The following is a 27,846-nucleotide window of genomic DNA, read 5'->3' as shown; positions in this document are numbered from 1 at the left end:
GAAATCAGCTACAAATTGGAATGAGACACTAAACACATAAAGAACAATAAATAAAAACAACCCACATGACAAAACAGAGAAAATAAAAAAAAGCAAAATTCACAAATCAGTGTAACAGTTAGAGAGCAGGTAACTCCGTAGTTGCCAGGCCTGCTTTATCCTCTGTTAAAACAGAGAGGGGTGTCCTGAATGGACATTTTACAAGTCACAATCTTGTTATATATTAATTTGCCACATAAAACTGTTCTAAAGGAAAGTGTTTTTTTTTCTAATTTTTTTTATAAATTTTAAAAATACTGTCTGTTCTTGCTGCTTAGCTTACAATAGGCTCTATGGAACCCGTGTCCATGCATGATTGGTAAGCCTCAAAACATACGAAATGTGTCTATATTTCAAGCCAAAAATGTTAGCAGGTATTGATCTGCATCTTAAAATTACACACATATTGTGAAACATATTTGCAAAAAGGCAAAATGCAAACTATTGTTGTGAGAGTCATCCATTTTACAGTAAAAGGAGACTGGCTATGAGCCTCACGTTTTCACCAACTTCCTCCACAGTACCTTTGATCTCACTGATCTCTAAAGTAGACTGTAATAATGGATAAATTTACAGTTATGATTGCATATATTCTTTTGCTGTATGGAAGATATTTCAGGCAATATACAGAAGATATTGCCTGCTCCAACTTAATTGTTAAAGGAATTTGTGTGCTTCATTGACAGAGAATATAGAGCTCACGTAGCAGGCAATGAACTGACAACAACTGATAAAACATTATTGGCATTATTGCCCAGTGATTGAATGGGACAAAGCCAGTACAGAGTATTAGTACATACTACTCCACTTTAAGTCCTGCATACATCCATTCATACACCCATCTTCTTCTTAACCCACTTATCCAGGGCAAGTCGCCATGCAACTGAAGGCTACCCCACCAAATATCGGAAACATAGTTAGGAACAATCCTCAGAAAGGGCACCAGTCCTAAGCAGGGCGAACACACAGACACACACTCTAAGTGTGTCAGTTAAGCAATGTTAATTCACCTAAGTTTAATCAGAGTAAAGTTTAGTAATTTATAAAAATAAAAACAAAATAGACATAGTGGGCTGTCTCTTCTGCCTCACAGTGTTGTGTTCTACATGCATTTTGGATGTATTTACGGAGTGATTGGCATCAGGGTGCTCAGTTCTTTTATTACTACTTCATCAGCAAGAGAAACTCATCATGCATTAATTACAAATCAATAATGGGTTTGTGGTCTTTTTGTGAGAGTTTTTCTTTTTTTTTGAGTTTACATTATTATCTTCCTCTATTTACACTTGTTGTGTGTATTTTTTGTTTAGGGTGAAACAGATCTACACGTTTCTGAGGTACTCTGAGCTGGCTGCTTCCATCATTTACCACCTTGTTTACCTTCCAGTTGTCCATAACTCTGTTGTAGTTTGTTCCCCCATGGCATGACTGTCTCTGCAGTCTCCTTGAGTCATTCTCTTGACATTTTCATGTTTCCTAATTTCATCTATTCCTTTTTCCCTTTACAGTACCCCCCATTTCTTGCATGTGTTTTATCTTGCATGATTGTTTCATGAATCATTCTTTACAGGCATGACAGTAACCAAGGATACTGTGTCAGTCTTGACTTTATTTCTCTATTTGAATCTTGCATTTATTCCACCCTATAAGTAACAACCTCCTTTTTATAAATATTGGACATGCAGGCTAAGTGGACTGGTATTGCTAAATTGGCCCTAGTGTGTCTGGTGTGGGTGTGTTGATGGACTAGCGTCCTGTCCAGGAATTGATCCTACCTTGCGGCCTATGCTTGCTGGGAAAGGCTCCAACCCCCCTGTGACCCTGTTCAGGATTAGGTGGCCTTAAAAAATGGTATTTAACATTAAGTGCTTGCCAGTTTCTTTCTTCTAATGTTTAGTTTTAACACTTACTTTCTCAGGATGAAGAAGAAGAAGAACTAAACATTGAGGTAGTTTCTTCTTTTTCACTATTGATTTTGTTTTATTCAGTCTTTTTGCTTCTGTGTCTTCTTGTAGGTTAACTTACATTTTCACTTTTAAGTAATTCTTTATTGATTTGTCAAATAAATTGTGTGGGTTCAAAAGACAGGTATTAAATGATTTATTACAGAGTCAAGTGTGAAACGGCCACTTCGATGTATGAGAATGTTTTAGTAAAACCTGAGCTGAGAGTACTGCCTCTGCCAAATAATTTACTAAACTTAACATAATGTCTGTAGACATCAGAACACATTCAAACTGTTTTTCATGTGACCAAGATGGCATATGAAGTGTGTATTGACTGGAAACATGTATTGAAATTTGTAAAGAGACTGAGTTTAACCTGTCAACTACATTCTTTACTTCTCTTTAAAAGAGAGCAAAAATAAAAATGCTACTAGTTTGATGAATAAAACTATTCTTTTGCAAAGATCAGTCTTGGCTAGTAGCTCTAAGGTGACATTAAAGAATTTTGTTTCTTTTTTTAATTGCACCTTCTTGAAAGCAGCAATGTTCTGCTGCTTCTCAGCTCCAGCATCCTAAGCTTGTATCTCAGGCCAAGAACGTCCAGTGTGAGATGTGCAGATTCTGTCTGTGTGTCCAAGGGGTCTTTTTTCTAAGTACAGTAGAGTCTCACTTATCTAACCTTCGCTTATCCAACATTCTGTATTATCCGACGTCCCACAGCAAAAAAAAACCCAAAAAAACGCATCAATCGGCAACAAGAACTGCAAGTTGCGAGCGTGAGCGTAGTCTAATTTTTGTTGCTAAGTTCATTTTTTCAGTTAAATTTTTCTGTTGTTTTGTTGTAAAACATGATTACAGTGGATTATGTGGCTGGCCTTCTCTGGCGTGCGTGTCTGTCATGCATGTGTGTGTGTGTGCATGTGCGTGTGCACGCGTGTGTCTCTCGCACGCACATGTGTGTGTGTGTGCGTGTGCGTCTCTCTTGTGCGTGTGTGTGTATGCGCGTGCGTCTCTCTCGTGTGTATGCGCGTGCGTCTCTCTCGCGCACATGTGTGTTTGTGTGCGTGCGTCTCTCTCGCTTGTGTGTGTGTCTCTTTCTCTCACGTGTGTACGTCTCTCTTTCTCTCGCGTGCGTGCGTCTCTCTTTCTCTTGCGCATGCGTGTGTCTCTCTTTCTGTCGTGCGTGTGCATGTGTCTCTCTTGCGTGTGTGGGCGTGTGTCTCTCTCTCTCTCTCTTGCGCGTGCATGTGTCTGTCTGTGTCTCTCTCTCGCGCTCTCTCTCTAACGCTGCACAGGGAATGCACAGGGAGAGACTGAACACGTGCGGAAATCATTGCGCGCACAAACCGAAAGGGAAACTGGCTTATTCCTATACCGAGTGTGTGGTCGTGCACAGAGGCAAAAGTTTTGCGAACTTTTTGGTCATAACCCGATTTGTACGTGTTCAGAGATGTTCGTGAGCTGAGGTTCCACTGTATTAGGCTCGTAATGTGTAAAATTATAACATAGTTTGACGTTTAATAGGCTTTTTCTTAACACCTCCCATTATCCGACATTTTCGCTTATCTGACGTTCTGCCGGCCCGTTTATGTCGGATAAGCAAGACTCTACTGTATTGTAGTCTTCAGGCCACATCTCAATGACATACAGGTAAATTGTCAGAAACAACCCCACTATAAGTCATTTTGCTATATTTTATATTTTTTTGGTCATTATTAGCATTGTATAGCAGGGTCTCCTCATATTCATTTTAATGACAGTATTCAAAACTAGAAAGTTGCATTCAGCTTATTTTAATAAAGCATCACAAATGTACCATTAGTATATTATATGTTAATAAAATAACAGTTTTCTAATAATGTTTTAAGGATGTGATTATGACTACATTTGCTACATCTGAAATTTTGTAGCTTCATAAATAAATTTTAAAAAATGTATATTTTTTGTAGTGTATTTCAATACTAGAGTCCTTTTAATTGTACACCAAAAAATAAAAAGAAATACTTCTTTTTTAAACAGTCAACAATTATACCATAATTAGACTAATGCAGTGCTTACTAGTATGTTCTTGGCCAGTACAGAATTTGACAATTGAACAAAACTTTACTGCTCTACGATAAAAATTTGAAACTCGGTCAGAAATAAGTGAAACTGGTGATCAGGCACATATCCTGGAAAACAAGTTTAAACATCTACTTTGAGGTCTTTTAATTGTAGGCATGTTGTTGATGACAGTGATGAAAGTATTCTTATACATACAGATGGAAAGGATAGAAAACCTTTAAATTAATTGTACATGTCTTACTACATGACTAAAACTCAAGAGAAAACTTTATATTTATTGTCAAGACAATCAAACCAAGGGTCAGCAGCCATTAAACAATAATGTAATGCTACAGCAACTTGTGTATATCTTTGGTTTACAAAACAAATCAATAATTCAATCTTATAAATATGAAAATATGCAACAGTTTGAGTTTACATGAGGAACTCATACTTAAATGTTTTTAAGCAAGGAAAAAAACGCTGAGTTACAGAGTTTCTTCATTTATTTCCTGTTAAATTCTATTCTTTTTTTCAGAGAACATAAAGATTGTTTTTTTAAATGTATTCTGGGAAAAGATATTCTCCGTCCTGTGGCAGTCAGCACTCTGTTGTAACTCATTTGCTTAGGTGAAGTTAACAAAGTACATTTCAGCTTCTTATCCCCCTGCTTTAATTTTAAAGGGTACATGTTCTGTAGAAATTTTCATATTTACGGCTTGTGATGCCCACACACTTTAAGTAACGGACATTTCCTGTTAATTTTCTGCAAAATCAGCAACAGAAAGCAGATAGAGATTATTGCAAATGTTGTTTATGGAAAAAAAAACCAAAGGACTTTAAATGGGTATCATATTCCTCCAAATATAATGCAACCTCCAAATGCCATTTCAAAGCTGAGCTGATTATTATTTTTTATTTATCAGCATTATGTCACAACTTGGGAAATTCAGGTAACAAAGTTATTTCTAGATAATCCTACTGGAGACTGCTACTTGGATGGTGTTCATGTGATGGGAAGTCTTGTATTTCCCTAATTCCCAATGGAACATGAATACACCGTTAATTTGTAATGAATTACTGTATCTTGCCAGGGCAGGAAGTTACTTTATACTTGTATGAGCTCTGCAGTGTGGAGAGTGTATAGCAACTTCTGCTGATGTACATGTAAAATATCTGTGTTCTCCTGGCTGAAATGATACATCTCAGTATTTCAGAAATCGCTAAATTCTTGTTGATCAGCTGAACGTACAGTGCTAAGCAGCACTATCTCGAGAGCAGTAGGGTAACAGGTTAAAAGTAACATGCATTATGTAGTCTGATTACTTTTACATTTTAAAGGAATGACTAATCTAAAAAATAAACTGCTCAAAAAAATTAAAGTAACACTTTAAAAACACATCAGATCTCAATGGGAAAAAAATAATGCTGGTTATCTATAGTAATATGGACTGGGTAATGTGTTAGGAATGAAAGGACGCCACATCATTTGATGGAAATGAAAATTATCAACTTACAGAGGATTGAATTCAATGACACCCCGAAAATCAAAGTGAAAAAATGATGCAGCAGACTAGTCCATTTTGCCGAAATTTCATTGCAGCAACTCAGAATCATACTCAGTAGTTTGTACGGCCTCCACATGCTTGTATACATGCCTGACAACGTTAGGGCATGCTCCAAATGAGACGACGAATGGTTTTCTGGGGGATCTCCTCCCAGATTTAGACCAGGGCATCACTGAGCTCCTGGACAGTCTGAGGTGCAACCTAGTGGCGCCAGATGGACCGAAGCATAATGTCCCAGAAATGTTCTATTGGATTTAGGTCAGGCGAACGTCAATGGTATCAATTCTTTCATCCAGGGAACTCCCTCCATACTCTCGCCACATGAGGCCAGGCATTGCCGGGCACCAAGAGGAACCCAGGACCCACTGCACCAGCATAGGGTCTGACAAAGGGTCCAAGGATTTCCTTCCAATACCTAATGGCAGTCAAGGGGCCATTGTCTAGCCTGTAGAGGTCTGTGCGTTCCGCCATGGATATGCCTCCTCAGACCATCACTGACCCACCACCAAACCAGTAATGCTGGTTGATGTTACAGGGAGCATAAGGTTCTCCACGGCGTCTCCAGACACTTTCACATCTGTCACGTGTTCAGGGTGAACCTGCTCTCATCTGTGAAAAGCACAGGGCACCACTGGTGGACCTGCCAATTCTGATATTCAATGGCAAATGCCAATCGAGCTCCACAGTGCCAGGCAGTGAGCACAGGGCCCACTAGAGGACGTCAGGGCCTCAGGCCACCCTCATGAAGTCTGTTTCTGATAGTTTGGTCAAAGACATTCACACCAGTGGCCTGCTGGAGGTCATTTTGTAGGGTTCTGGCAGTGCTCATCCTGTTCCTTGCCCAAAGGAGCAGATACCGATCCTGCTGATGGGTTAAGGACCTTCTACAGCCCTGTCTATCTTTCCTAGAGTAACTGCCTTTCTCCTGGAACCTCCTCCATGCTCTTGAGACTGTGCTGGGAGACACAGCAAACCTTCTGGCAATGGCACGTATTGATGTGCCATCCTGGAGAAGTTGGACTACCTGTGCAACCTCTGTAGGGTTCAGGTACAGCATCGTACCATAGACAAATGCAAAACTAGTGAAAAAACAGTCAGAAAAGATGAGGAGGGAAAAATGTCAGTGGCCTCCACCTATTAAACCATTCCTGTTTTGGGGGTCATCTCATTGTTGCCCCTCTAGTGAACCTGTTGTAATTTCATTAACACCAAAGCAGCTGAAACTGATTAACAACCCCCTCTGCTATTTAACTGACCAGATCAGTATCCCAGAAGGTTCATTGACTTGATGCTATACTCTGATTAAAAAGTGTTCCTTTAATTTTTTTGAGCAGTATACTTCATCTTATTGAAGTAAGAAAACCTGTGTTGTTATTATTCCAGCAGCACTGGGTATAAGGCAAGAAGTATACATACCGAGACCACTGCAGGGCTCATTTGCACAGCCAAGCAGAAAACAGTGTGCTGTGGACAATCTGGTAAAAGAACCAGAAAAATAAATCATCAATTTGACTAAACATTTTTATAAAACACAAGAAAAATATCACAGGCATTCAGACATTTAATTCTTTTTTGCACAGTTTAATGAAGTCAGAATGTTTCGCCAAAGGAGAACCTCAGAAGAATACTTGCACATGTAAACACAGATATATATTTAACATACCAGGTTTCTGCCTTAACTGGGTTATTCACCTTAACTCTATTATGTGTGTGCATGTAAACACTGTGACGGAAACGATTCATAAACCTTTTAAAAACTTCCCTCACACAGTACAGCTGGCATATTAGTTATAGAATGAGAAAAAAATGAAAATAGGGAGTCACACTGTGCTCGTGTTTTAAAGTGATTAAAAAAATGTAGAAAATAACAAATCCCAGCAAATGAAATCAAAGTAATAGTTTGTTAAAGAGAACAAGCTGACTTCAGCTAGTTTAACAACAGCCAAATTTATTACTAAAACAGATTTTTTTTATTTCCTTTGTTAATGTCACTCTCAACCACATGTTAAACTGTTTTAATCTGAGTTTTAATTAACTTTGATTTTTGCCTCCTTCTTTAATATTAAACATGCTTTGTGTTTTAACCATAATGGATTAGCTTGGGAGTATTATTTTCTTACAAGACCTGCAGTATTAAACATAAATAATTTGTCCGTGTACTATTAATATTGCAACTTTTATGTGTTTACGATACCTTTTTTATGCAATTTGTACCATCTATATTAAGCATCTTGAGCATGGCAAAAGTGCTCTCTAGATAAAATGTATTATAATTATTATTCAACAAAAAAGGAGAAAATATTTTACTGCTTGACCACAAATTGTACTTTTTAATCTCATTTTTTTTTAGGATGATGAAGAAGCTCCCGAGGTATATGATATGTCTGTGGGCCTCTCTTGATCTCATCCATTCCGATTTGATTACTAAATCTATTTTTGATCCCTCATGTTGATAATAGGATGACACAATTATCATATGTACTTACGTCTCATTACTAACTAGTGGGCCATGCATTTCATGATACATCCATGTTCCATTTTTAACATTATCCTTTAGAATCCATTTAATTCTCATTTTATGCTTGAGTGGATCTGTATTATTGTTCTTTTTTAAATTGTTTTAGGATGAAGAAGAACCCATTACAGAGGTAGCTGATTTGTTTGTTTTTATTTTGGTTTACTCTCCCTTTCCCTCTCACCATTGGAATATTTGTGTGTGTTTTTAAGACTGTCATAACTCATGCATGCAAATGAATGCTACAGTAAGAGTGCTGTGATCTCGATTATCAGCTACTGAGTTTCCTACTGTTGTGTATTTATTGTGTATTATAGCATTATATTGTTCTATACATTTATCAAGATACATTCTTACAGACAATTGAGCATAATACCGTCTTGAAGTAAAAACTCTCATGAATTTGATTTGCAAAACGTTGTTTTGGTTTAATGAAATCTAAAAAGGTGTTTTCTGAATCACTCATCACATTAAAGATTAAAATTGCCACTGCCTTTATAATTTTTAATGTTTCAGTGGATATTGTTTTAAATGTAGCTTTGCCTTGGGATTTATAATAAACTCTTATTAAGGTTTTCAAAGTGAACAGCAATGTAAGAGGTCTGTGGGTACACTTTGGAATAACTTGCCCAAAATGCTGAAAATTCTGTTTCATCCACAACTTTTTCAGATACTGTTGGTTTAATAGTTTTATGTGGACTCTTTTAAGGTGGACTCTTTTTAATCTTCTTTGCTTTATATTCCATATGTGCTTTTTAGTGTGTTTTACAAACAAGTAATGGTGGCTCATTAATCTATCTATCTATCTATCTATCTATCTATCTATCTATCTATCTATCTATCTATCTATCTATCTATCTATCTATCTATCTATCTATCTATCTATCTATCTATCTCATTTTAATATTTTAAACAATATGCAAAAGTGTACTTATAAGTCAGTAATGCCTGTCTGTTCATGGGTGTCCTCTCCTCCAAAGAACTGGTTTTGATAGCCGACCCACTAACATTTTTAAGAGTTTTTATGTTCTTTTTGTGCATGTGTAGGTTTTATTCAAAGACGTACAGTGTAGAATAATGGGCCAATGAATGAGTGTGGGTTTAGTGCCCAAAGTTTGTAAAAGTCAGAATCAAATGCTTGAGATTGATGCCCAGTGCCCAATTAACAATGGCAATCATGTGATTCAGACTTAGGTAATTGTATTGCTCAATTTGACCTTTACAGTAGTAAGGTAACTTTGACCAACAGAGCTGAATACTGTTCATTATTGGTTAGTGCAGCCAATATTTATTTATGCCATTCATCAACAACTGTGATTGACTTGTGATTTTCTTTTGTAGCCCTTGCTGACTACTTTCAGCATTGCATTTGACAGTACACAATGCATACAGAGGGCTGTCAGAACAACTGGAGATTCTTTTGTATTGTCTAAAGTTTGACTTGTGTGCTGTTTTAATCTCTGTTGTGTTTGCTGTTCTAAGCTGTATTGCATCTCCAAACTGAGAATAAATAGAAGTACAGACAAATATCTGCAATGCTGCACCAAAATGTCCAGCAGTTTATTCACGTGCGATGCTAATATTTACACAGGAGGCACGGTTTCAGCTAAAATAATGTGCGATACTGCACAAAGTGTTGTGAAATTGACAAGGACAACATGGCTGCTTAAAGATATGCCAACATTCAATTAGCCTAGCAGGCTACCGTGTTGAGATGGAGAAGAAGCCTAATGTTCTTTCAGAGAAACTTGAAGACTGAGTCTATAGCATAGCTCATCGTGTCATCCTCTCTGAGTAACTCTAAAAAGAGATGTCTACTTAAATGCTATGACCCATTCAACATCCATGGTATTTCACTAGCACTTGAAAGAGATACATCTAAAGAGAATGAATGAAATATTTCGATATATGGTTAAATCATTTTATTCTCTTTTAATATAGTTCAGTTTATTGTTCATTTTACCTTACAATACAATGAAAAAGACTTGTTACTAGTCCTACTAATGCAGAAAATGTAGTGACAATACAGTACATGACAGGACAACAGCCAATACAAATCCCTAAACAGTGCAATAGTTACAGATAATTAAATACTGTAAATATATAATTGTTCCAAACAAAAAATAAATACATACTGTAAGCAGCTATTAGATATAAACATACATATATCACACAGAAAGGCTAACAATAAAACCGTTATTTTGAATAGCTAGTTCAGATTGCTTGATAGTACAGGAGCTTTCATAATGGATAAGCCTGGTGTCATGGTGGTGCACTGGTTAATGCAGTTGATTCACAGATCTGGCCTTCTAGGTTCATTCTGTGCTCTGGACACCTTATCTGAAGTTTGTGTAGGTTCTCTATAACATCCTATAGACATGCATGTTTGATTATCTGGTCTAGCATAAATAAGTAAGCGTGGATGTGTGTGGAAATACACCTTGTGGTATTCTTGTGATTCATTCAGACTTGATGGCTGTCTTGACCCAGATGCTGTTGGGAAAGGCTTCCCAAAACTTGTAAGAAAAATAACCTTTTTTATTATTGTTTGTAATATTTACTGTTGATTTTTTTAGGATGAAGATGAGACAGAGGAGGATTCATAATTTCACATTTTGGAATTTCAACTCCATGCTTTTATTGAAGGTGAAAAAAATAAGAAACTTAGATTTTGATAAACACTGTCTACTGAACCCAACATAGTTGTTAATTTCTATTCTGCTAGTGTTTCCCAATCAATATTGTGTCATAACTTGTTTCTATTTAGGCCCTCACAGCCTATCTAAAGAATTTAAACAGCTAGCATCAATTTATGTTTTTTAATTTCTATGTATTTTTTATGGCTTTACACATTTCTTTTAAATATGTTCTTAATCTGTGTTCTTAACCTGTAAATATTCCTTGCAACTTCTTTAAGTCCTTATGATATTTTCTTTAGCTGTTGTCTGTAAATTGTGTGATGCTACTGTATTCCTTTTCTTTCTAACGTGGCAAGTGAAGCTACACAATATTCTAGATGTGACTTCATATACTCTTTACAGAGCTTAAAGGATGAGTTCAGTATTTTTCAAGCTGAATTTATTTCTGCACAACCATGGTATATTTTAATTTACCACATGAAATTATGTTCCAACATGAATCGTTTTTTATAAATGTTAAAAAAATATTGTGCCCAATCCCGTTCTTGCAGTTTAAAATGGGTGTAAAAACAAAAAGCCATGGGCTTACTGAAGTTCCTGAATACGTCCACTTTAAAGTGGCAAAGGTTTCGATTTAAGAAAACGTGCCTTCCACATTTCTGAGACACATTTTTGAAAATTAGAGGAAACTGGAAGTAATTATATTCTATGAAATATTCTTGGTACTATTTTTGTTGAGGTAAGAACACATTGCCTGTCCACTTGTTTTCTCTCTAATGTCATCATGGGTGGAATTTTGACATTTTCCACTGATGCTCTACCAATTGTGAACTGTCCATAGCCTTACTGTATCTTCAGGCTGCACATTTTTCTTCTTTTTTCTCTCTTATTCTGTTTCATCAATGGTTATATTCTGCCATTGCTTGTAACAAATGATGCTATGCATGAAACTGTGCTGGGAATCTGATGTATCGATATAGCTACAGGATGATGTGAAAGTATCTGATTGGAGTATGCATCTTTTGTCAGACCTCTGTGACTGTGTGTGATAGATAGATGTAAAATGTTACCCAGTGCTGGTGGATAATGTGTTTTCAAATCATATTATTTTTATATGAGACATACTAAAATCACAATATTTATATGCAGTGCCGGCACTCATACTAAATCATATACAGACATTAGTTTAACTGCAAATGTCTACACAAATTACATGATAACTTTTCCTAAATTGTGCATCATATTCAGTTAACTTCCATGTTGTATTGGTTCTTCTGGCTATAACCTCGGGTCCGTCTTGAATTCATGTCAACATCAAGCAGAGAAAACCAACAATTTGTTGTCTCATTTTCATACATTGCTAGGTCTACGTCTATGAACGTTCCTCTTTCTGTGCTTTTCACCTGTTGCTTGCTCCATCCATCTGCACTACCTTTTGTTTCTCCATATGGAAACTGGTTAAGTTTGTATGCTAAATAGTCCTTGTAGGTTAAACATTTTTATAATGCCATTCCCAATGGATTTATACATGGTGTTACCTATTTGAAATCATGAACCGCAAACTGTCAAGGGTGTGTTGTGACAGAAAATTAAGATATTTTGTTGTAATTTGTATTTATGAAAATAAATCTGAATTGATCACACTACATTACATTTTTTATCACTTGTTTACTGTTGTCTTCTTTGCCCAGTATAACTCAATTAAGTCTTTCTCCTAAGATGGATTTTCTTAAGCTTTCTCATTGTGTAACATATTTACTTTCCAATTCTTGTTAGAATAGCGGCTCATTAGATTTGGAAAGAATACAATTAGAATTTCATCTAAAGTTTTTTTTTTCTTGTATTTTTCAGAAAGCAGCAACCCAGTGACAACCTTAACATACTTAATGTGCACCAGCAGCTCAAACTCCTGATTGATTGCTCAAATTAATTTCTCTGAGCCACAGATGGAGAAGACAAACCTCAACTACTGCAGTTAAACATTTCTGTTCTGGCCCACCTAACAAAAAAGACTTATTGTGTGTAGCCCATCAAGGGATCAGAAAAACCTGCACCTCATCTTTCATTCACAGTCACTTAAAGTAACAAACACATTTCCCATCCTCTATAATTTGAAGACTCCTTGATTATCTAATCATTTGTGCTAGATACAGGCTATGATGATGACTAAAGCTTTGCTGATGACTTTGGCCATGGTGCCATCATCTAACTTTCAATTTCTCCCAGATTTAAAATAATGTTTTGTCTTATCAACCAGTTATTTGTGTTTTATCTTTTAAAAATTAGAATTAATAGCATTCAGATTAACCTGGTAGGCATTTATATTTTTATTTGTAGGTACGTAGCTACCTAGTGTAACAGATTTAATTTCAGTGGTGTGGCTTAGACATGCATCTGACATTAGTTGTTACAAATTATTGAGCTGTTCATTGTTGAAAATGAAATTGTGTCTCTTTTTTTCAACATCACCCATTACAAAAGTCTTACAATCAGGAGGAACATCCCAGAACATTTTAATAGCTGGCATGTGTCATTCTGTTACTTTGGAGCGACTGTACTGTGTTAAACAATACCTCTGTCAAAGGTTACAGCAGTTTAATGTCTATAACATTTAAAAGTGTAGTGAGGGCAAATTTTTCATAATCACCAATCTGATTTGTAAAAAAAAAATGTTGATAATAAAATATTGACACTGTTTAATACAGGTTTGGTATTTTACTTTTCTCCTCAATGTTGTGAAGCCACAGCACAAAATGGTGAAAAGGGTGTTAAGACTTCAATAACAAACAGGCCAGACCAAGACCTCACTGAACTAGCCTCCCAAAAATAAGGCTTACCCCAGGCAGCCAGGCCCGAACAGTCAAAAGGCAGGATTTAGGTTTGCCCAGGCCCAAATTGGGGCAGTGGCTTTAAAAGTTCAAAATTACTTCAAATATTCAAAATACTCAAAAGAAGAATACTCATCAAAGAAGAGGCTTAATTGTAAAATGGCTGACTTGAGTGACAAGGCAAGCAAAGAATCTTTATAAATAAAGAATTTAGTTTGTATAAACCAAAGGAGTACAATAAAAGCAGAAACACAACAAAATTACAAACTAATCTCAAAAATGGAATGTCTGAAAAGTCAACCCAAGCCAAACAAGACTGTAATGCTTCTAATATAAACTAAGGCTAAACAAGAAGGTAAAAGTAACATTTCTTCCATTTCCTTTTATATTTAAGGAAAACTTTTTTATTCTAGATTATTCGACCCAGAGTCAACAAAATAAAGCCCATTACTCTGTCGGTATCCTCAATCAGAATAACCAGTATTAAATCATCAAAATCATAACTCTTTTTAATCTTTAGGCATTTCAAACAATAAAACACTGCTATTCTTATTACTTTACAAAATATACAAATTTATAGTTTAAAACATTCTTTTCATTTCCCACAGTAATAGTAATACTTTCTCACAAAAAATAAAAACAGATCACAGACCGTAAACTTTATACACGGTCATTAGTGTGTAGCAGGTGCCACATGTGCTATTGTCCTGTTGGCAATTTGCTGCTCCTTTGGGTGCATTTCAGGAAAAGTGGATACTGTAAATATACCTTTAAGGGGGAGTTTGTATATTGGATAGGTCGGTTGGTGCTGAAGACTTTAAAACTGGAAAAGAAGGGGAGAGAGGGAGACATCTTGTGGTGGAGCAAAGGGAAGTGTCGAGGTAGCGCCAAGAAATACACCTGCTGAAAAAGGGAGACGCGTCTCTGAAGACGGACTCTTTTTTTTTGGTTTCACTGACAATTCTTTGTACCGGTAGGACCGAACTTTTTTGTTATCGGCTCGGTGGCAGGCTTATTCCGGGAGGATTTCTCTTTGTCCATAAACAGTAAACCGGTTTCTCCTAAACATGAACATCTCACTCCTAAACCAGGAAAGGTGGTTTTGATTGTTATGTTATGTACATGTTTATTTGATTTTTGTTTATATGTAAAATATATAGGTGTATATATTTTTTTCCTCTTTATTTGTGGTATTGCTTGTAGTTTAATACTGAACTGGGACATGTGGTGAGGAGTCAAATAAAAAGAGCGTTGAGCGTGAGCGTTGTTCACGTTGCCCCGAAAGATTTTCGATATCGAACTGCTTTGCGCCAGCAGTTTTCTGATTGTGCAGCTACCCGCGGTTTAGTTGTTCTCCCAGGGCAGCGATACAAGTGTTACCATAGGGCCCACTAACTGAATTGGGCAAGGCCTTCATTATGACTTTACAAAGGAAAATAAAGCAAAATAGAAGACAAACACACAGATGAGGAGTATTTATCGAAGGGATATATTCCATTCTTGAACTGGGAGGCACAAAAACAAAAGAAATCCTCAGATCAACGCCCTGGCCAGGGGCCTCATGCATAACGGCGTGCATAGAATTCACACTAAAACAAGGCGTACGGACGAAAGCGGAAATGTTTGTATGCACAAAAAAATCCAGATGCATAAATCTTTGTGTTCACTAACTTCCACGTTCTTCCACTAGATAAATCCCAGTCAGTGTGAAAAGTAACGCACATGCAGGCGTCTTCCGCCACTCCCCAGCTACTCCCAGAATTATGCCTCTTTGAATATTCAAATCAATATAAATAGCTCTGAAGCTCGGCTTTCTGGGAAAAGGCAATGGCAAAAGCACAGGGGAAAATAGAAGAATTTCAGCGAATACCAAGTGGAGGCAAGGAAAAACATACTATTTGTTGTTTTAAACAGTGGTATAAACAACAAAAGGAAGTTGATCGAGTGACATAGAGTGTCAGAGAAACTCGAAAGCTCAAGTTCACAAAGTCGCACAGTACCCGAAATAAAAAAGAAGTTATCAGATATCAAAGTCGCTGTGAAAAGGCGAGTCGTAGCCCACCGTCTGAGTGTCATATGAAAGCTTATTAGGGTACAGAGAAAAGAAAAAAAATAGGGACACATTGAGAAAAAAGCTTGAAATGTCAACTTTAATCTTGAAATTTCCACTTTAATCACAAGTTTATTTTGTCATTAAAGTAGAACATCATAAACTTCATCTTAAAATCTTTAATTTATTATTTTCTCAAATCCCACCGTAACTAAAGTGGCACGTTAAATGCTTTGTATTGTATTTGTACTTCTATGTGTGTGAATCACTACGTGATTCTTAAATGGGCTTTCTCTTCCTCCGACAGGACACAGAATCCATTACATTTATGATATTAGAGCTCTCTGAATAATTTAAATACTGAGATGTATACTTGTTATCATTTTCATGATGATAGGAATTAAAGCATGTTATTAAACATGTGAACACAGTGGCACAGTGATAGTAATGAGCTGGCGCCCTGTCCAGAGATTGTTCCTGCCTCCTGCAAGATGCTTGCTGTGCCGTGCATGACCATCAATGAAGTAATTTATTGCAGCAGTACTGTCTCTTTCAAACATACTAACCTCCAATTCCTGTCCTTCCTTTTCTTTCTACACGATTAGCTCTGCAATAGATTTCAAGCCATCTATAGCCTTAGAACGGTGATTCCTCAAAACTTTTAAGGAACATTGAAATATCTTCGTAGTACATGTTTAATTATTCTATCCATCTATCCATCCAGTGTCGCACCAGTCCCAGCTTGAATACAGTGCGAGGCAGGAACAATCCCTGAATGGGTGCCAGCTCTACAACACCGTATCCTTACATGTTTAATTATTAACAATATAGATTATTTAAATAATGTTAACATTTTATCTGTATAATGTAATAAACATATTTTGCTGCATTTCATCTTAAAAATGATATTGTCATCATATGGAAGTATGTGCTTTATAAAGTGTCTCAGGTTGTGCAATATTATAACTGTATCGCAAGTTTACAGTGAGGTGATTGTACTTATAAGTACAAACAGTTCTACAGGGAGCACTTGATGGACTGATTGAGTGCATTTATAGTTCTTGGGATGAAACGGTTTCTGAACCACAAGGTCAGTACAGGAAAGGCTCTGAAGTGTTTGCCGTGTGAGAGTAGTTCAAATATACAGCATGGCTGAGGCAGCGTGTGCTTGATGCTGTGTACCGATGATTCTCTTTCCGATCAGCTGCTGTAGATCTGTGATTCCACACTCAGATACAGTGGGATAAATACTTGAGAGTAACAACGCTAAAGCAGCTATGGTATTTGGAATAGTTTGGCCATTCTGTGGACCATTATATTGTTACGGGTTAATTACAATCAGATGCCTTCAACTAATAAACAATATGCGGTTAATTTCAGAGTATTTGATAAACCTGCGTCAGGGATGTGGATCTAAAAAAGAAAAGGAAACCACACTGAAACAAAGGCACTGCTTTGACTCTGGGTACCTCCAGTTTGCAAAACTGAGCGGAGAACTTGCATACGCCAGGGTCTGAGTTAGCGTGAAAAGGTGCATGGCTTTACGCTAAGTTTAGGTTTTATTAATCGTGATTTGAGCGTGGGAACGGGAGTATGCAACATTTTTGTGAGTACACACCGTTTATACATGAGGCCCCAGATGTTCAATGTCTTTGTTCATCAGTCTTTTTGCAATTGCCTCTTTCCCTGTTAATCCATATATATGTTATGTGTATAAATTCCAACACTGGAGACAGTCTGTAACCTTGATTGTAGCAATCTGCTCACTGTTACCCTTTTTCACAGGCTTCTTTGTTCTTTCACTTTATTTTAAAAAGTGTGCTTTCTTTATTGACATAACCTAGCTAACTATGGAGAGTATCATCAGTAAAAAACACCTTACTATTCAAGGTATGTGTCTCTATACAAGTAATTTCCCCACTATAACATGAAGTAATTTGGCAAGCAAGTGTTTTATCAGAAATCATAACTGACATTAATATGACTGTGTTACAAGACCAACCCACAGAACAGGTAAATTACAACAGTACTCACTCAATGCTGTCACCATTAGTTTTCAGTGACACACAGTAACACTCAGCAACACATATATATAAATAAAATTATCACGAACTGCTGGGATTAGAACCTTGATATTATTGATATTGTGATATGATATGCGCTGGTGAAGTTATCAGGGTATGTGTATTTCCAATGACAAACTGCATAGGGAAATTGATTGAGAAGGTGACATGGCAGAAAGAAAACGAATGATGAAGCTGCTTATGTGATAGGAAGAAGAATGACACCTGAAGCCTTCTCAAAGTCATTTTGGGTTCATGTCTTCTTACAGCAAAGTGATGAAGAAGGTGGCAAGGCTACTGATCATGAAGCAAGCTGTAGAAGCCAATTAAATGATAGGAAGAATGGCAGCTCTGGCATCCACTGTCCGACAAGCACATGTGGTGTAGCAAACTGCTGAGGGTGGAATATTAATATTGGGAGGACTGGTATTTTTTCATGTTTTCCAGTAATGAATAAACTTAACACTACAAAAATCACATAATCACTTTAAAAATAATAGAGATAAGCCAGGGAATAATCCCTGGCTGTAGCATAATACTCATCAACACATAATAAAATTGCACACCATAATAATAATGGCACATTTTCATCTCAAAAAAAAGGGTTGGTGAAGACTAAAAATATATAAACATTCATAAACAAAATATATTTTACAAAATCCGATTTGTATGTTAAATGACTATAATTAATTGGAAAATCACTTTTTCACCAGAGTGACTCATTTAAGAGTTGCAATTACTGCTATAAAAAATTTATTTGATTTTCAACCCATTGACAATTACAGATTTTTATCTGTGGTGTTTTTATACCCATTCTCAAATTTAAGAAATCAGTAATGAATGTTTGGGAGCAGGAGATAAGTATGAGTCAAAAATAACAGGCAGGAAAAAGTCATGAAGCAGGAAGTCAAAAGTCTTTAATACCAGAGCTAAAATGAGAAGCAGAGACACTAGGGATTAACTCCAAAGTACTTAAAGTTCTAAGTCAAGGATGCACTCGGAAAGTATTGAGTAAGCATTGACAAACACGGACATAGAATCTAGTTGGGCAATGGCTTAAATAACGTCCTGCTAGTAGTGTCACATGATGGGACTTCTGGGGGCATAGCCTAGCAAACAAGACCTGCATCTTAGAAACAGAAAAATAAAATGAAATTGCTATAAATGTATAAAATACTTCAAGTAATTCAAAATGAATTACAGTATGTTTAAAACTAAATATTGAAAGAAAAAAAATGATAATTTTGATATCTCTGTATTCCAACATCTACAAAACATTTAACAAATTCCTTAGAAAAAATTATTTCAACTCAAATAAATTATTAAAGATAATTGATTGAAATTTGTGAACTGTTACAAAGTTAGAATTTGCAAACTTGTAAAAATGATTCTCTTTTTTGGTGCGTTTGTATAAAAAGTAAATTTAAGAATCAGTTTTTTTTTTTAATTTTTTTTTTTAATTTGCATTTTCCATACTGTCCCTACATATGATTTTGGGATATAGCTGTCTATCAGTGAGAAATATTTGCTAACAGAAAAACTTTAAAAGAAATGCCAATGAAAATGGTTTGTGATGGAACATCACCAACGTCCAGCTCCACCCCTAAACATCCAGTTCCACTCCTTTGCTGACTGCAGCCAGGACAGTCTCTCTCTATAGGGGAAGGAGGAAAGGGATAAATACTGTAGATATGTATATAGACAGGCAGGCATGGGGCACTACTCCTTCCTGACACATATCGTGCTTCATTGAAAACATTTAAATATGTGTTTGTGTTTTTTGACTTTTATCTATCTATCTTGTTCTTCCTTCCATCATTTAAATTTTACCTTGAGAATGGTAGCTTGAACTTGTATATTTTGTATATTTTCCTCTTTTACTCATCCAACAACCGCTCACATGCCCAATACAAGTCAAACAGACTTTGGGAAGACAGCACGAACAAACGGCTCACACAGTAGCACCCTTCTCTTGCTGCTTTAGGTAAGTTAACTAATAGAATACAAATAAAAAATCACTTCTCTGGAAATAAATGGAAGGATAAAGCAATTATGTAAGCATATACTGTATTTGACTGAATTGACTGAACAATATTATTTGCAGATTATTATTGCAAAGAACCAATGTTATCAACGTTGACAGCAAGAACTGGGAAAGGAGTAAGGATCGTTACTGCCTTGTACTTATGGTTCAGAGACTAATATTGCTTGTAACTTTGGAGTTATGGTAAAAGATAATGAATATATCAGTGTACGTATTTCTGGACATTGGTGTTTGTAAGCCGGAAATAGGAAATTGTTAGCTTTCATGAGTTATCTTCCTCCAAATTTAATGTGAAAATGAAGTTTGAAACATCATAAGTTCCTTCCTGTATGGTCCTTTTTGTTTTGTCTGGAGAACACAGCATCAATTTTTTCCAAAAACGATCTGGAATACTGTTTCATCTGACCATAAGACACATTTCCACTCTGTGATGGTCCATCCCATATCCCTCTGAACCCAGACAAGTTGATGCTGCTTCTGGGCATGGTTAACATAAGATTTCTTTTCTGCACAGTAAACTTTTAAGTGGCATTAGTGAATATAACACTGTAATGTCTTCTTCTTTCGGCTGCTCCCGTTAGAGGTTGCCACAGCGGATCATCTTCTTCCATATATTTCTGTCCTCTGCATCTTGTTCTGTTACACCAATCACCTTCATGTCCTCTCTCACCACATCCATAAACCTTCGCTTAGGCCTTCCTCTTTTCCTCTTGCCTGGCAGCTCAATCCTTAGCATCCTTCTCCCAATATACTCAGCATCTCTCCTTTGCACATGTCCAAACCAACACAATCTCGCCTCTCTGACTTTATCTCCCAACCATCCAACTTGAGCTGACCCTCTAATGCACAGGTGTCGGACTCCAGTCCTCGAGGGCCGCAGTGGCTGCATGTTTTTATTCTAACAATCTTCTTCATTAGTGAGCCGTTTTTTACTGTTAATTAATTTCTTTTGCTTTAGTTTTAATTAACTTGACTCAGGCCCCTTAATTGTTTCTTTTTCCTTAATTAGTAGCCAAACAATAATGAGACATCAAACAAGTCACAATATGACCAGCTCACCTGTGCCCATCACACAATATCTGAAAATAAAGAAAGGCGAAGGTCTCAGTAAGGTTGATCTCTCAGGTCACCATAACATTTTAGCAATGTTCTTTGAAAAACAGAAAAATCAACAAATTTGGAAATATCTGCTGTGGCAGAATGAGAGCAGCAACAAGCCATTGAATTAAATAATGGGCTTAACAGCAAGAATCAGCTTCTCATTAAGAGAATGTTTGGAGTGAAATTGGTTTGAAATCCCAGTTTAGCTGGTCATCTTTTGGCTCATTTCACGTCTCATTTCTGTTTGGCTGCCATTTAATGAAGAAACAAATCAATTCAGAGGACTGAATCCTTAAAAACAGAGCTATTGAAATGAAGGAAAAAGGAGTTAATTAGCAGTGAAAACTGGTCACTGATTAGGAAAAGGGCTAGAACTAAAACCTGTAGCCACTGCGGCCCTCCAGACCCGGAGTTCGACACCCCTGCTCTAATGTAATCATTTCTAATCCTGTCCATCCTCGTCACACCCAATGCAAAATTTAGCATCTTTAACTCTGCCACCTCCAGCTCTGTCTCCTGCTTTCTGGTCAGTGCCACCGTCTCCAACCCATATAACACAGCTGGTCTCATTACCATCCTGTAGACCTTCCCTTTCACTCTTGCTGATATCCGTCGGTCACAAATTACTTCTGACACTCTTCTCCACCCATTCCACCCTGCCTGCACTCTCTTTTTCACCTCTCTTCCACAATCCCTATTACTCTGTACTGTTGATCCCAAGTATTTAAACTCATCCACCTTCACCAACTCTACTTCTTGCATCCTCACCACTCCACTGACCTCCCTCTCATTTACACACTTATAGTACTATACGACTGGGAACTGATCTGATGTTCTTATTAACCTGGCTTTTGGCTCCGGGGCGATCACGCCTGAAATTACCAAGCGTTACATTTTGTGACTGTGTATTGGAACCTCCAACTCCTGCTACCTCCTCTTGCTATGCTTTCTGCTGATTGCTATGGCTGCTCACCTACGCTACCACACCCGCCTGTCCTACCGGTTCCACTCTGCTGTGCTGCTTCTCCACTGCTATTCAGATAAGTATTACTCAGCATCATGCTAAAATACTCTCATGACAAACTCCTTCTTATTAAACAGTTTGTCCAGAGCAAATGGTCTGACTGCAACATCCTAAAGGACGCCGGTATTTTGCAGCGCCCGAAATATATACATCGCGGGGCAGGTCGCCGCCACCGCCGGGCTGCGAATGAAAAGACCACCGGCAGCATTTGCTCAGGAATACGCCGTCCTTCTCATGACCCTGGAAAAAGAATTGTCAGTGTGCCAAATTTGCATTATGTGGGAATAAACCCTGATTGCGGCTCTGTGCAGAAAGAAGCCTCATTATGTAATATTGCACTGTTTAACTCGAGGTCTCTTAATGGCAAAGCATTGGTGTTGTCAGAACTCATCACTGACACCAAACTTGATATTCTGTGTCTAACGGAGACTTGGCAAAAACCAAACGAATTTGCGTCTCTCACAGAGGCGACTCCAATTGGTTTCACTTTCCACTCAGAGCCTCGCAGCTCAAGACATGGCGGCGGGCTTGCAGTAATTATCAGAGAAGACTTAAACGTTAAAAGAATCCCAATTGACTGCCCATTGTCTTTTGAGTGCCTGGCTCTTAAACTAACAACGGAATCAGGTCCTGTCTCACTCATTGTTCTTTATCGTCCCCCAAAATACAATGCATCCTTCTTATCAGATCTGATTGAACTTTTGACCCACCTAAGCTCTTACTCTCAGAGAATTATCCTTCTCAGTGATTTCAACATTCATATTGACACCCCCACATCTAAACTGAGAAATGAATTCCTGTCCTTACTGGACTGTTTTGACTTGACACAACATGTTGATTTTCCAACCCATTGTGGCGGTCATATATTGGACCTGATCTGCACTTCTGGACTATCTGTTGCCAACATTTACAGCACTGATTTGGGACTCTCTGACCATAAAGCAGTATTTTTCACTGTCTCATTACCTCTCCCACCTCTTACCTGTAAACGACAAATTTCTTACAGAAACCTTAAAAATGTCTGTCCCTCTATCCTTTCTGGATCCATTTCTGATCTTTTACTGTCTGCACCTATTCCATCAACACTAGATAGTTTTGTTCACCACTATAACACAGCCCTTCACTCAGCATTAGATAAAACAGCTCCTTTAAAATATAAGGAGGTTTCCTTTAAACGCTCAGCTCCATGGTATAACTCAGAATTGCGATCTATGAAAGCAGCTGGCCGACGCCTTGAGAGAATGTCACGTAAGACTGGCCTCACCGTGCACATCCAGGCTTTCTCTGACCACCAAAGAGCTTACAGAGAAGCACTAACTTCTGCCAAGAACACCCATTATGGCAGAATAATAGAAAGTAGCCATGATAACCCAAGGGTTTTGTTCTCTGTAGTTAATAAACTACTCGAACCCGCATCTGGTCCAACTACCTCTTCTACTGAAGTCTGTGAGGAATTCCTCCACTTTTTCCGTAACAAAATTAAAGATCTAAATAATTCAACCAACATAAATACATCATCTGTTTATATCTCTCCCTGTTTTCCCACTCCATCCAGCTCCTTCTCTAAGTTCTCACCAGTCACATCTGCGTTTGTTAATGACCTGCTTTATAAGATGAGGCCGACTACTTGTGTACTGGACCCCATCCCCACCACACTACTTAAATCCTGCCTTCATGCCATAATCCCGACTGTTACAACAATAATAAACTCATCCCTTGACACTGGCTCTGTGCCGCTCACTTTTAAAATTGCTTCTGTAACCCCAACGTTAAAAAAGTCTGGCCTTGATGCTGACAATCTTAACAATTTCCGGCCTATTTCCCACTTACCTTTCCTGTCAAAAGTTCTTGAGCGTGTTGTAGCTTCCCAACTCACCAATTACCTAACCTCTAATAATTTGATGGAACCCTTTCAGTCTGGTTTCAGGGCGCGGCACAGCTGTGAAACTGCTCTGCTACGGGTAACCAATGATTTGCTTATGGCAGCAGACTCTGGACAAACCAGCATATTAATTCTGTTAGACCTCAGTGCAGCATTTGACACTGTCAGACATGACATCCTACTGTTCAGAATGGAGAACATGCTGGGTATCTCTGGCACTGCCCTCCAGTGGTTCAAGTCCTATCTGACTGATAGGCAAGAGTTTTGTTAGTCTTGGCAACAGTAGATCCAGCTCAGCGCCAGTCACACAAGGAGTCCCTCAGGGCTCTGTCCTCGGTCCTCTGCTTTTCTGTATTTATATGTTTCCCCTTGGCCATATTATCCGTAGTTATGGATTGGGTTATCATTTTTATGCAGATGATACTCAGCTCTACTTCAATGTTAAAAGTGGAACTTCATCAGAGCTTTCTCAGCTCACAACCTGCCTTAGTGAAATTAAAACCTGGATGGAGCAGAACTCTTTAAAATTAAATTGCAATAAAACTGAACTCCTGCAAATTGGGACTAAAATGCAACTTAATAAAATGAGCTCCTTCCCAGTCCATCTTGGCAGTGATCTCATCAGACCTGCCTGTACTGTAAAAAATCTTGGTGTCATTTTTGACTCCTCCCTCACTTATTCCGCCCACATAAATCACATTAAGAAACTTTCTTACTTTCACCTCTGTAACATATCCCGTGTTCGCTCCTTCCTCTCCTTCTCTAATGCTGAGAAACTTGTCCATGCTTTTATCACATCCCGCATCAATTATTGTAATTCCCTACTGGCAGGTGCCCTTTCTAATCTTATATCACAGCTCCAGCTTATTCAAAACTCAGCTGCAAGAGTCCTTACTCGAGCCAGCAGCAGCGAGCACATCACACCCATCCTGCTCTGCCTTCACTGGCTCCCTGTGTCCTACAGAATCGAATATAAAATCCTACTAATAACCTACAAAGCTTTAAATAACCTCGCGCCAAACTACATCAGTGACCTTCTCCATCACTATGTGCCTGCCCGCCCACTAAGGTCCTCTGATTCTGGTAATCTTGTTGTGCCCGTCACTAATCTACACTCCATGGGTGACAGGGCCTTCAGCTGTATAGCGCCCAGACTCTGGAATGACCTACCAAAATTAATCAGGTCAGCTGACTCCATGAATTCTTTTAAAAAACAACTCAAAACTCATCTGTTCAGGAAGGCTTTTAGCTCTACTTGACTTTATTACCTTTCTCTCAGTTTACTTCTCTGTCAAGATGCTCATGTAACCTGTATGTGTGTGTGCGAGACCATCAATTATGTTGTCTGTTTTTTTCAGAATTTACTGTCTTAATCTTCTTTGTTTATTTATCTGGTTTGTACAATGCTATATACTGTATATTCTGCCGTTCTTTATTTATTCTGTAAGTGCCTTGAGCATGGGAAAGGCGCTATATAAATAAAATGTATTATTATTATTATTATTATTACATGTATTCTGTCCTTCATTCCTCTCCTCTCTAGAGCATATCTCCTCCTCTCCAGGGTCTCCTCAACCTGCTCCCTATTATTGCTACAGATCACAATGTCATCAGCAAACATCATAGTCCACGGGGACTCCTGTCTAATCTCATCTGTCAACCTGTCCATCACCATTGCAAATAAGAAAGGGTTCAGAGCCGATCCCTGATGTAATCCCACCTCCACTTTGAATGCATCCATCACTCCTACCGCAGACCTCACCACAGTCACACTTCCCTCGTACATATCCTGTACAACTCTTACGTACTTCTCTGCCACTCCTGACTTCCTCATGCAATACCACAACTCCTCTTGAGGCACCCTGTCATATGCTTTCTCCAAGTCCACAAAGACGCAATGCAACTCCTTCTGGCCTTCTGTATACTTCTCCATCCACACCCTCAGATCAAACATTGCATCTGTGGTGCTCTTTCTTGGCATGAAACCATTCTGCTGCTCATTAATCATCACCTCACTTCTTAAGCTAGCTTCCACTACTCTTTCCCATAACTTCATACTGTGGCTCATCAATTTTATCCCCCTGTAGTTACTACAGTTCTGCACATCCCCCTTATTCTTAAATATCGGCACCAGTACACTTCTTCTCCACTCCTTAGGCATCCTTTCACTTTCCAAGATTCCATTAAACAATCTGATTAAAAACTCCACCGCCATCTCTCCTAAACACCTCCATGCTTCCACAGGTATGTCATCTGGACCAACAGCTTTTCTGTTCTTCATCCTCTTCATAGCTGTCCTTACTTCCTCCTTGCTAATCCGTTGCACTTCCTGATTCACTATCTCCGCATCATCCAATCTCTTCTCTCTCTCATTGTCTTCATTCATAAGCCTCTCAAAGTACTCTTTCCATCTGCTCAACACACTCTCCTCGCTTGTGAGTACATTTCCATCTTTATCCTTTATCACCCTAACCTGCTGCACATCTTTCCCAGCTCGGTCCCTCTGTCTAGCCAATCAGTACAGGTCCTTTTCTCCCTCTTTAGTGTCCAACCTCTCATACAACTCATCATATGCTTTTTCTTTAGCCTTCACCACCTCTCTCTTCACCTTGCACCTTATCTCCTTGTACTCTTGTCTACTTTCTGCATCTCTCTGACTATCCCACATCTTCTTTGCCATCCTCTTCCTCTGTATACTCTCCTGTACTTCCCCATTCCACCACCAGGTTTCCTTTTCCTCCTTCCTCTGTCCAGATGTCACCCCAAGCACCCTTTTTGCTGTCACCCTTACTACATCTGCTGTAGTTTCCCACTACCACCCAGTGCCTGTCTCACCTTCTCCCAAAACTCAACCTTGCAGTCTTCCTTTTTCAACTTCCACCATTTGATCCTTGGCTCTGCCCTCACTCTCTTCCTCTTCTTGATCTCCAATGTCATCCTACAGACCACCATCCTATGCTGCTTAACTACACTTTCCCCTGCCACTACTTTGCAGTCTTCAATCTCCTTCATCTGCATAGGATGCAATCTACCTGTGTGCACCTTCCTCCACTCTTGCACGTCACCCTATGTTCCTCCCTCTTCTTAAAATACATATTCACCACAGCCATGTCCATCCTTTTGGCAAAATCCACTATCCTCTGACCTTCTTCATTTCTCTCCTTGACACCATACCTACACATCACCTCCTTGTCTCCTCTGTTCCCTTCACCAACATGTCCATTGAAATCCACTGCAATCACAACTTTCTGTCCCTTGGGTACACTGTTCATCACTTCATCCAACTCACTCCAGAAATCTTTTTTTTATCCATCGCACACCCAACTTGCGGTGCATATGCACTAACAACATTCATCATCACACCTCCAATTTCCAGCTTCATAATCATTACTCTGTCTGACACTCTTTTCACCTCCAAAACACTCTTGACATAATGTTCCTTCAGAATAACCCCTACTCCATTTCTCCTCCTATCCACACCATGATAGAATAATTTGAATCCACCTCCGATCCACCTGGCCTTACTCCCCTTCCATTTAGTCTCTTGCATGCACAATATATCAACCTTCCTTCTCTCCATCATATCTGCTAACTCTCTCCCCTTACCAGTCATACTGCCAAACATTCAAAGTCCCTCAGTTCCAATCTCTTTATCCTCCTTCTGTCCTCCTGCCTCCGGACATGTCTCCCCCCTCTTCTTCTCCTTCTTCGGCCAACAGTAGCCAAATTTCTGCCAGAACCCTGTTGACTAACAGTACTGGCGGCGGTCGTTGTTAACCCCAGGCTCCACCAATCCGATATGGAAATTTGTATTGTTGTCCGCATATTGATTTGCCAAAATTTTACACCGGATGCACTTCCTGACGTAACCCTCCCCATTTATCCGGGCTTGGGACCGGCTCAAAGAAACACACTGGTTTGTGCATCCCCTGTGGCTGGGATAATGTAATGTAATGTAATGCTTGTAATGTAGTGCTTGATAAAGGTTTGCCAAAGTAATCCCTTGACCATGTGTTTATATCAGCTATTGATGAGTGACGATTCTTGACGCAGTGTTATCTGAGGGATTCGGAGATCACGGGTGTTCAGCTTAGGCTTGTGCCT

General features: G+C 38.4%; 2 protein-coding genes across 17 annotated transcripts in view; both read left to right on the top strand.

Moving 5' to 3' along the window:
- sh3bgr (SH3 domain binding glutamate-rich protein) overlaps window positions 1-13,450 on the top strand; it is an 82,491-nt gene extending 69,041 nt beyond the window's left edge. For 5 of the 16 annotated variants that reach the window (XM_051926860.1, XM_051926854.1, XM_028800196.2 and 2 more), the window contains 6 exons: window positions 1,350-1,376; window positions 1,958-1,987; window positions 7,947-7,967; window positions 8,221-8,244; window positions 10,688-10,757; window positions 12,602-13,450. In XM_051926860.1, the coding sequence (XP_051782820.1) occupies window positions 1,350-1,376; window positions 1,958-1,987; window positions 7,947-7,967; window positions 8,221-8,244; window positions 10,688-10,717 (132 nt within the window). In that variant the 3' untranslated portion in view covers window positions 10,718-10,757; window positions 12,602-13,450. The remainder of the gene's footprint in view (window positions 1-1,349; window positions 1,377-1,957; window positions 1,988-7,946; window positions 7,968-8,220; window positions 8,245-10,687; window positions 10,758-12,601) is intronic. The other 11 variants (XM_028800199.2, XM_051926853.1, XM_051926852.1 and 8 more) reach the window with 5 other exon arrangements.
- pcp4b (Purkinje cell protein 4b) overlaps window positions 6,446-27,846 on the top strand; it is a 679,051-nt gene continuing 657,650 nt past the window's right edge. The window contains exon 1 of the mRNA XM_051926863.1: window positions 6,446-6,455. The gene's annotated coding sequence lies outside the window, so the exon portion shown is untranslated. The remainder of the gene's footprint in view (window positions 6,456-27,846) is intronic.

The sequence above is a fragment of the Erpetoichthys calabaricus genome, chromosome 4 (genome assembly GCF_900747795.2).
Source record: "Erpetoichthys calabaricus chromosome 4, fErpCal1.3, whole genome shotgun sequence".
NCBI classification, from domain to species: domain Eukaryota; kingdom Metazoa; phylum Chordata; class Cladistia; order Polypteriformes; family Polypteridae; genus Erpetoichthys; species Erpetoichthys calabaricus.
This window is presented reverse-complemented; position numbering and strand designations above follow the sequence as displayed.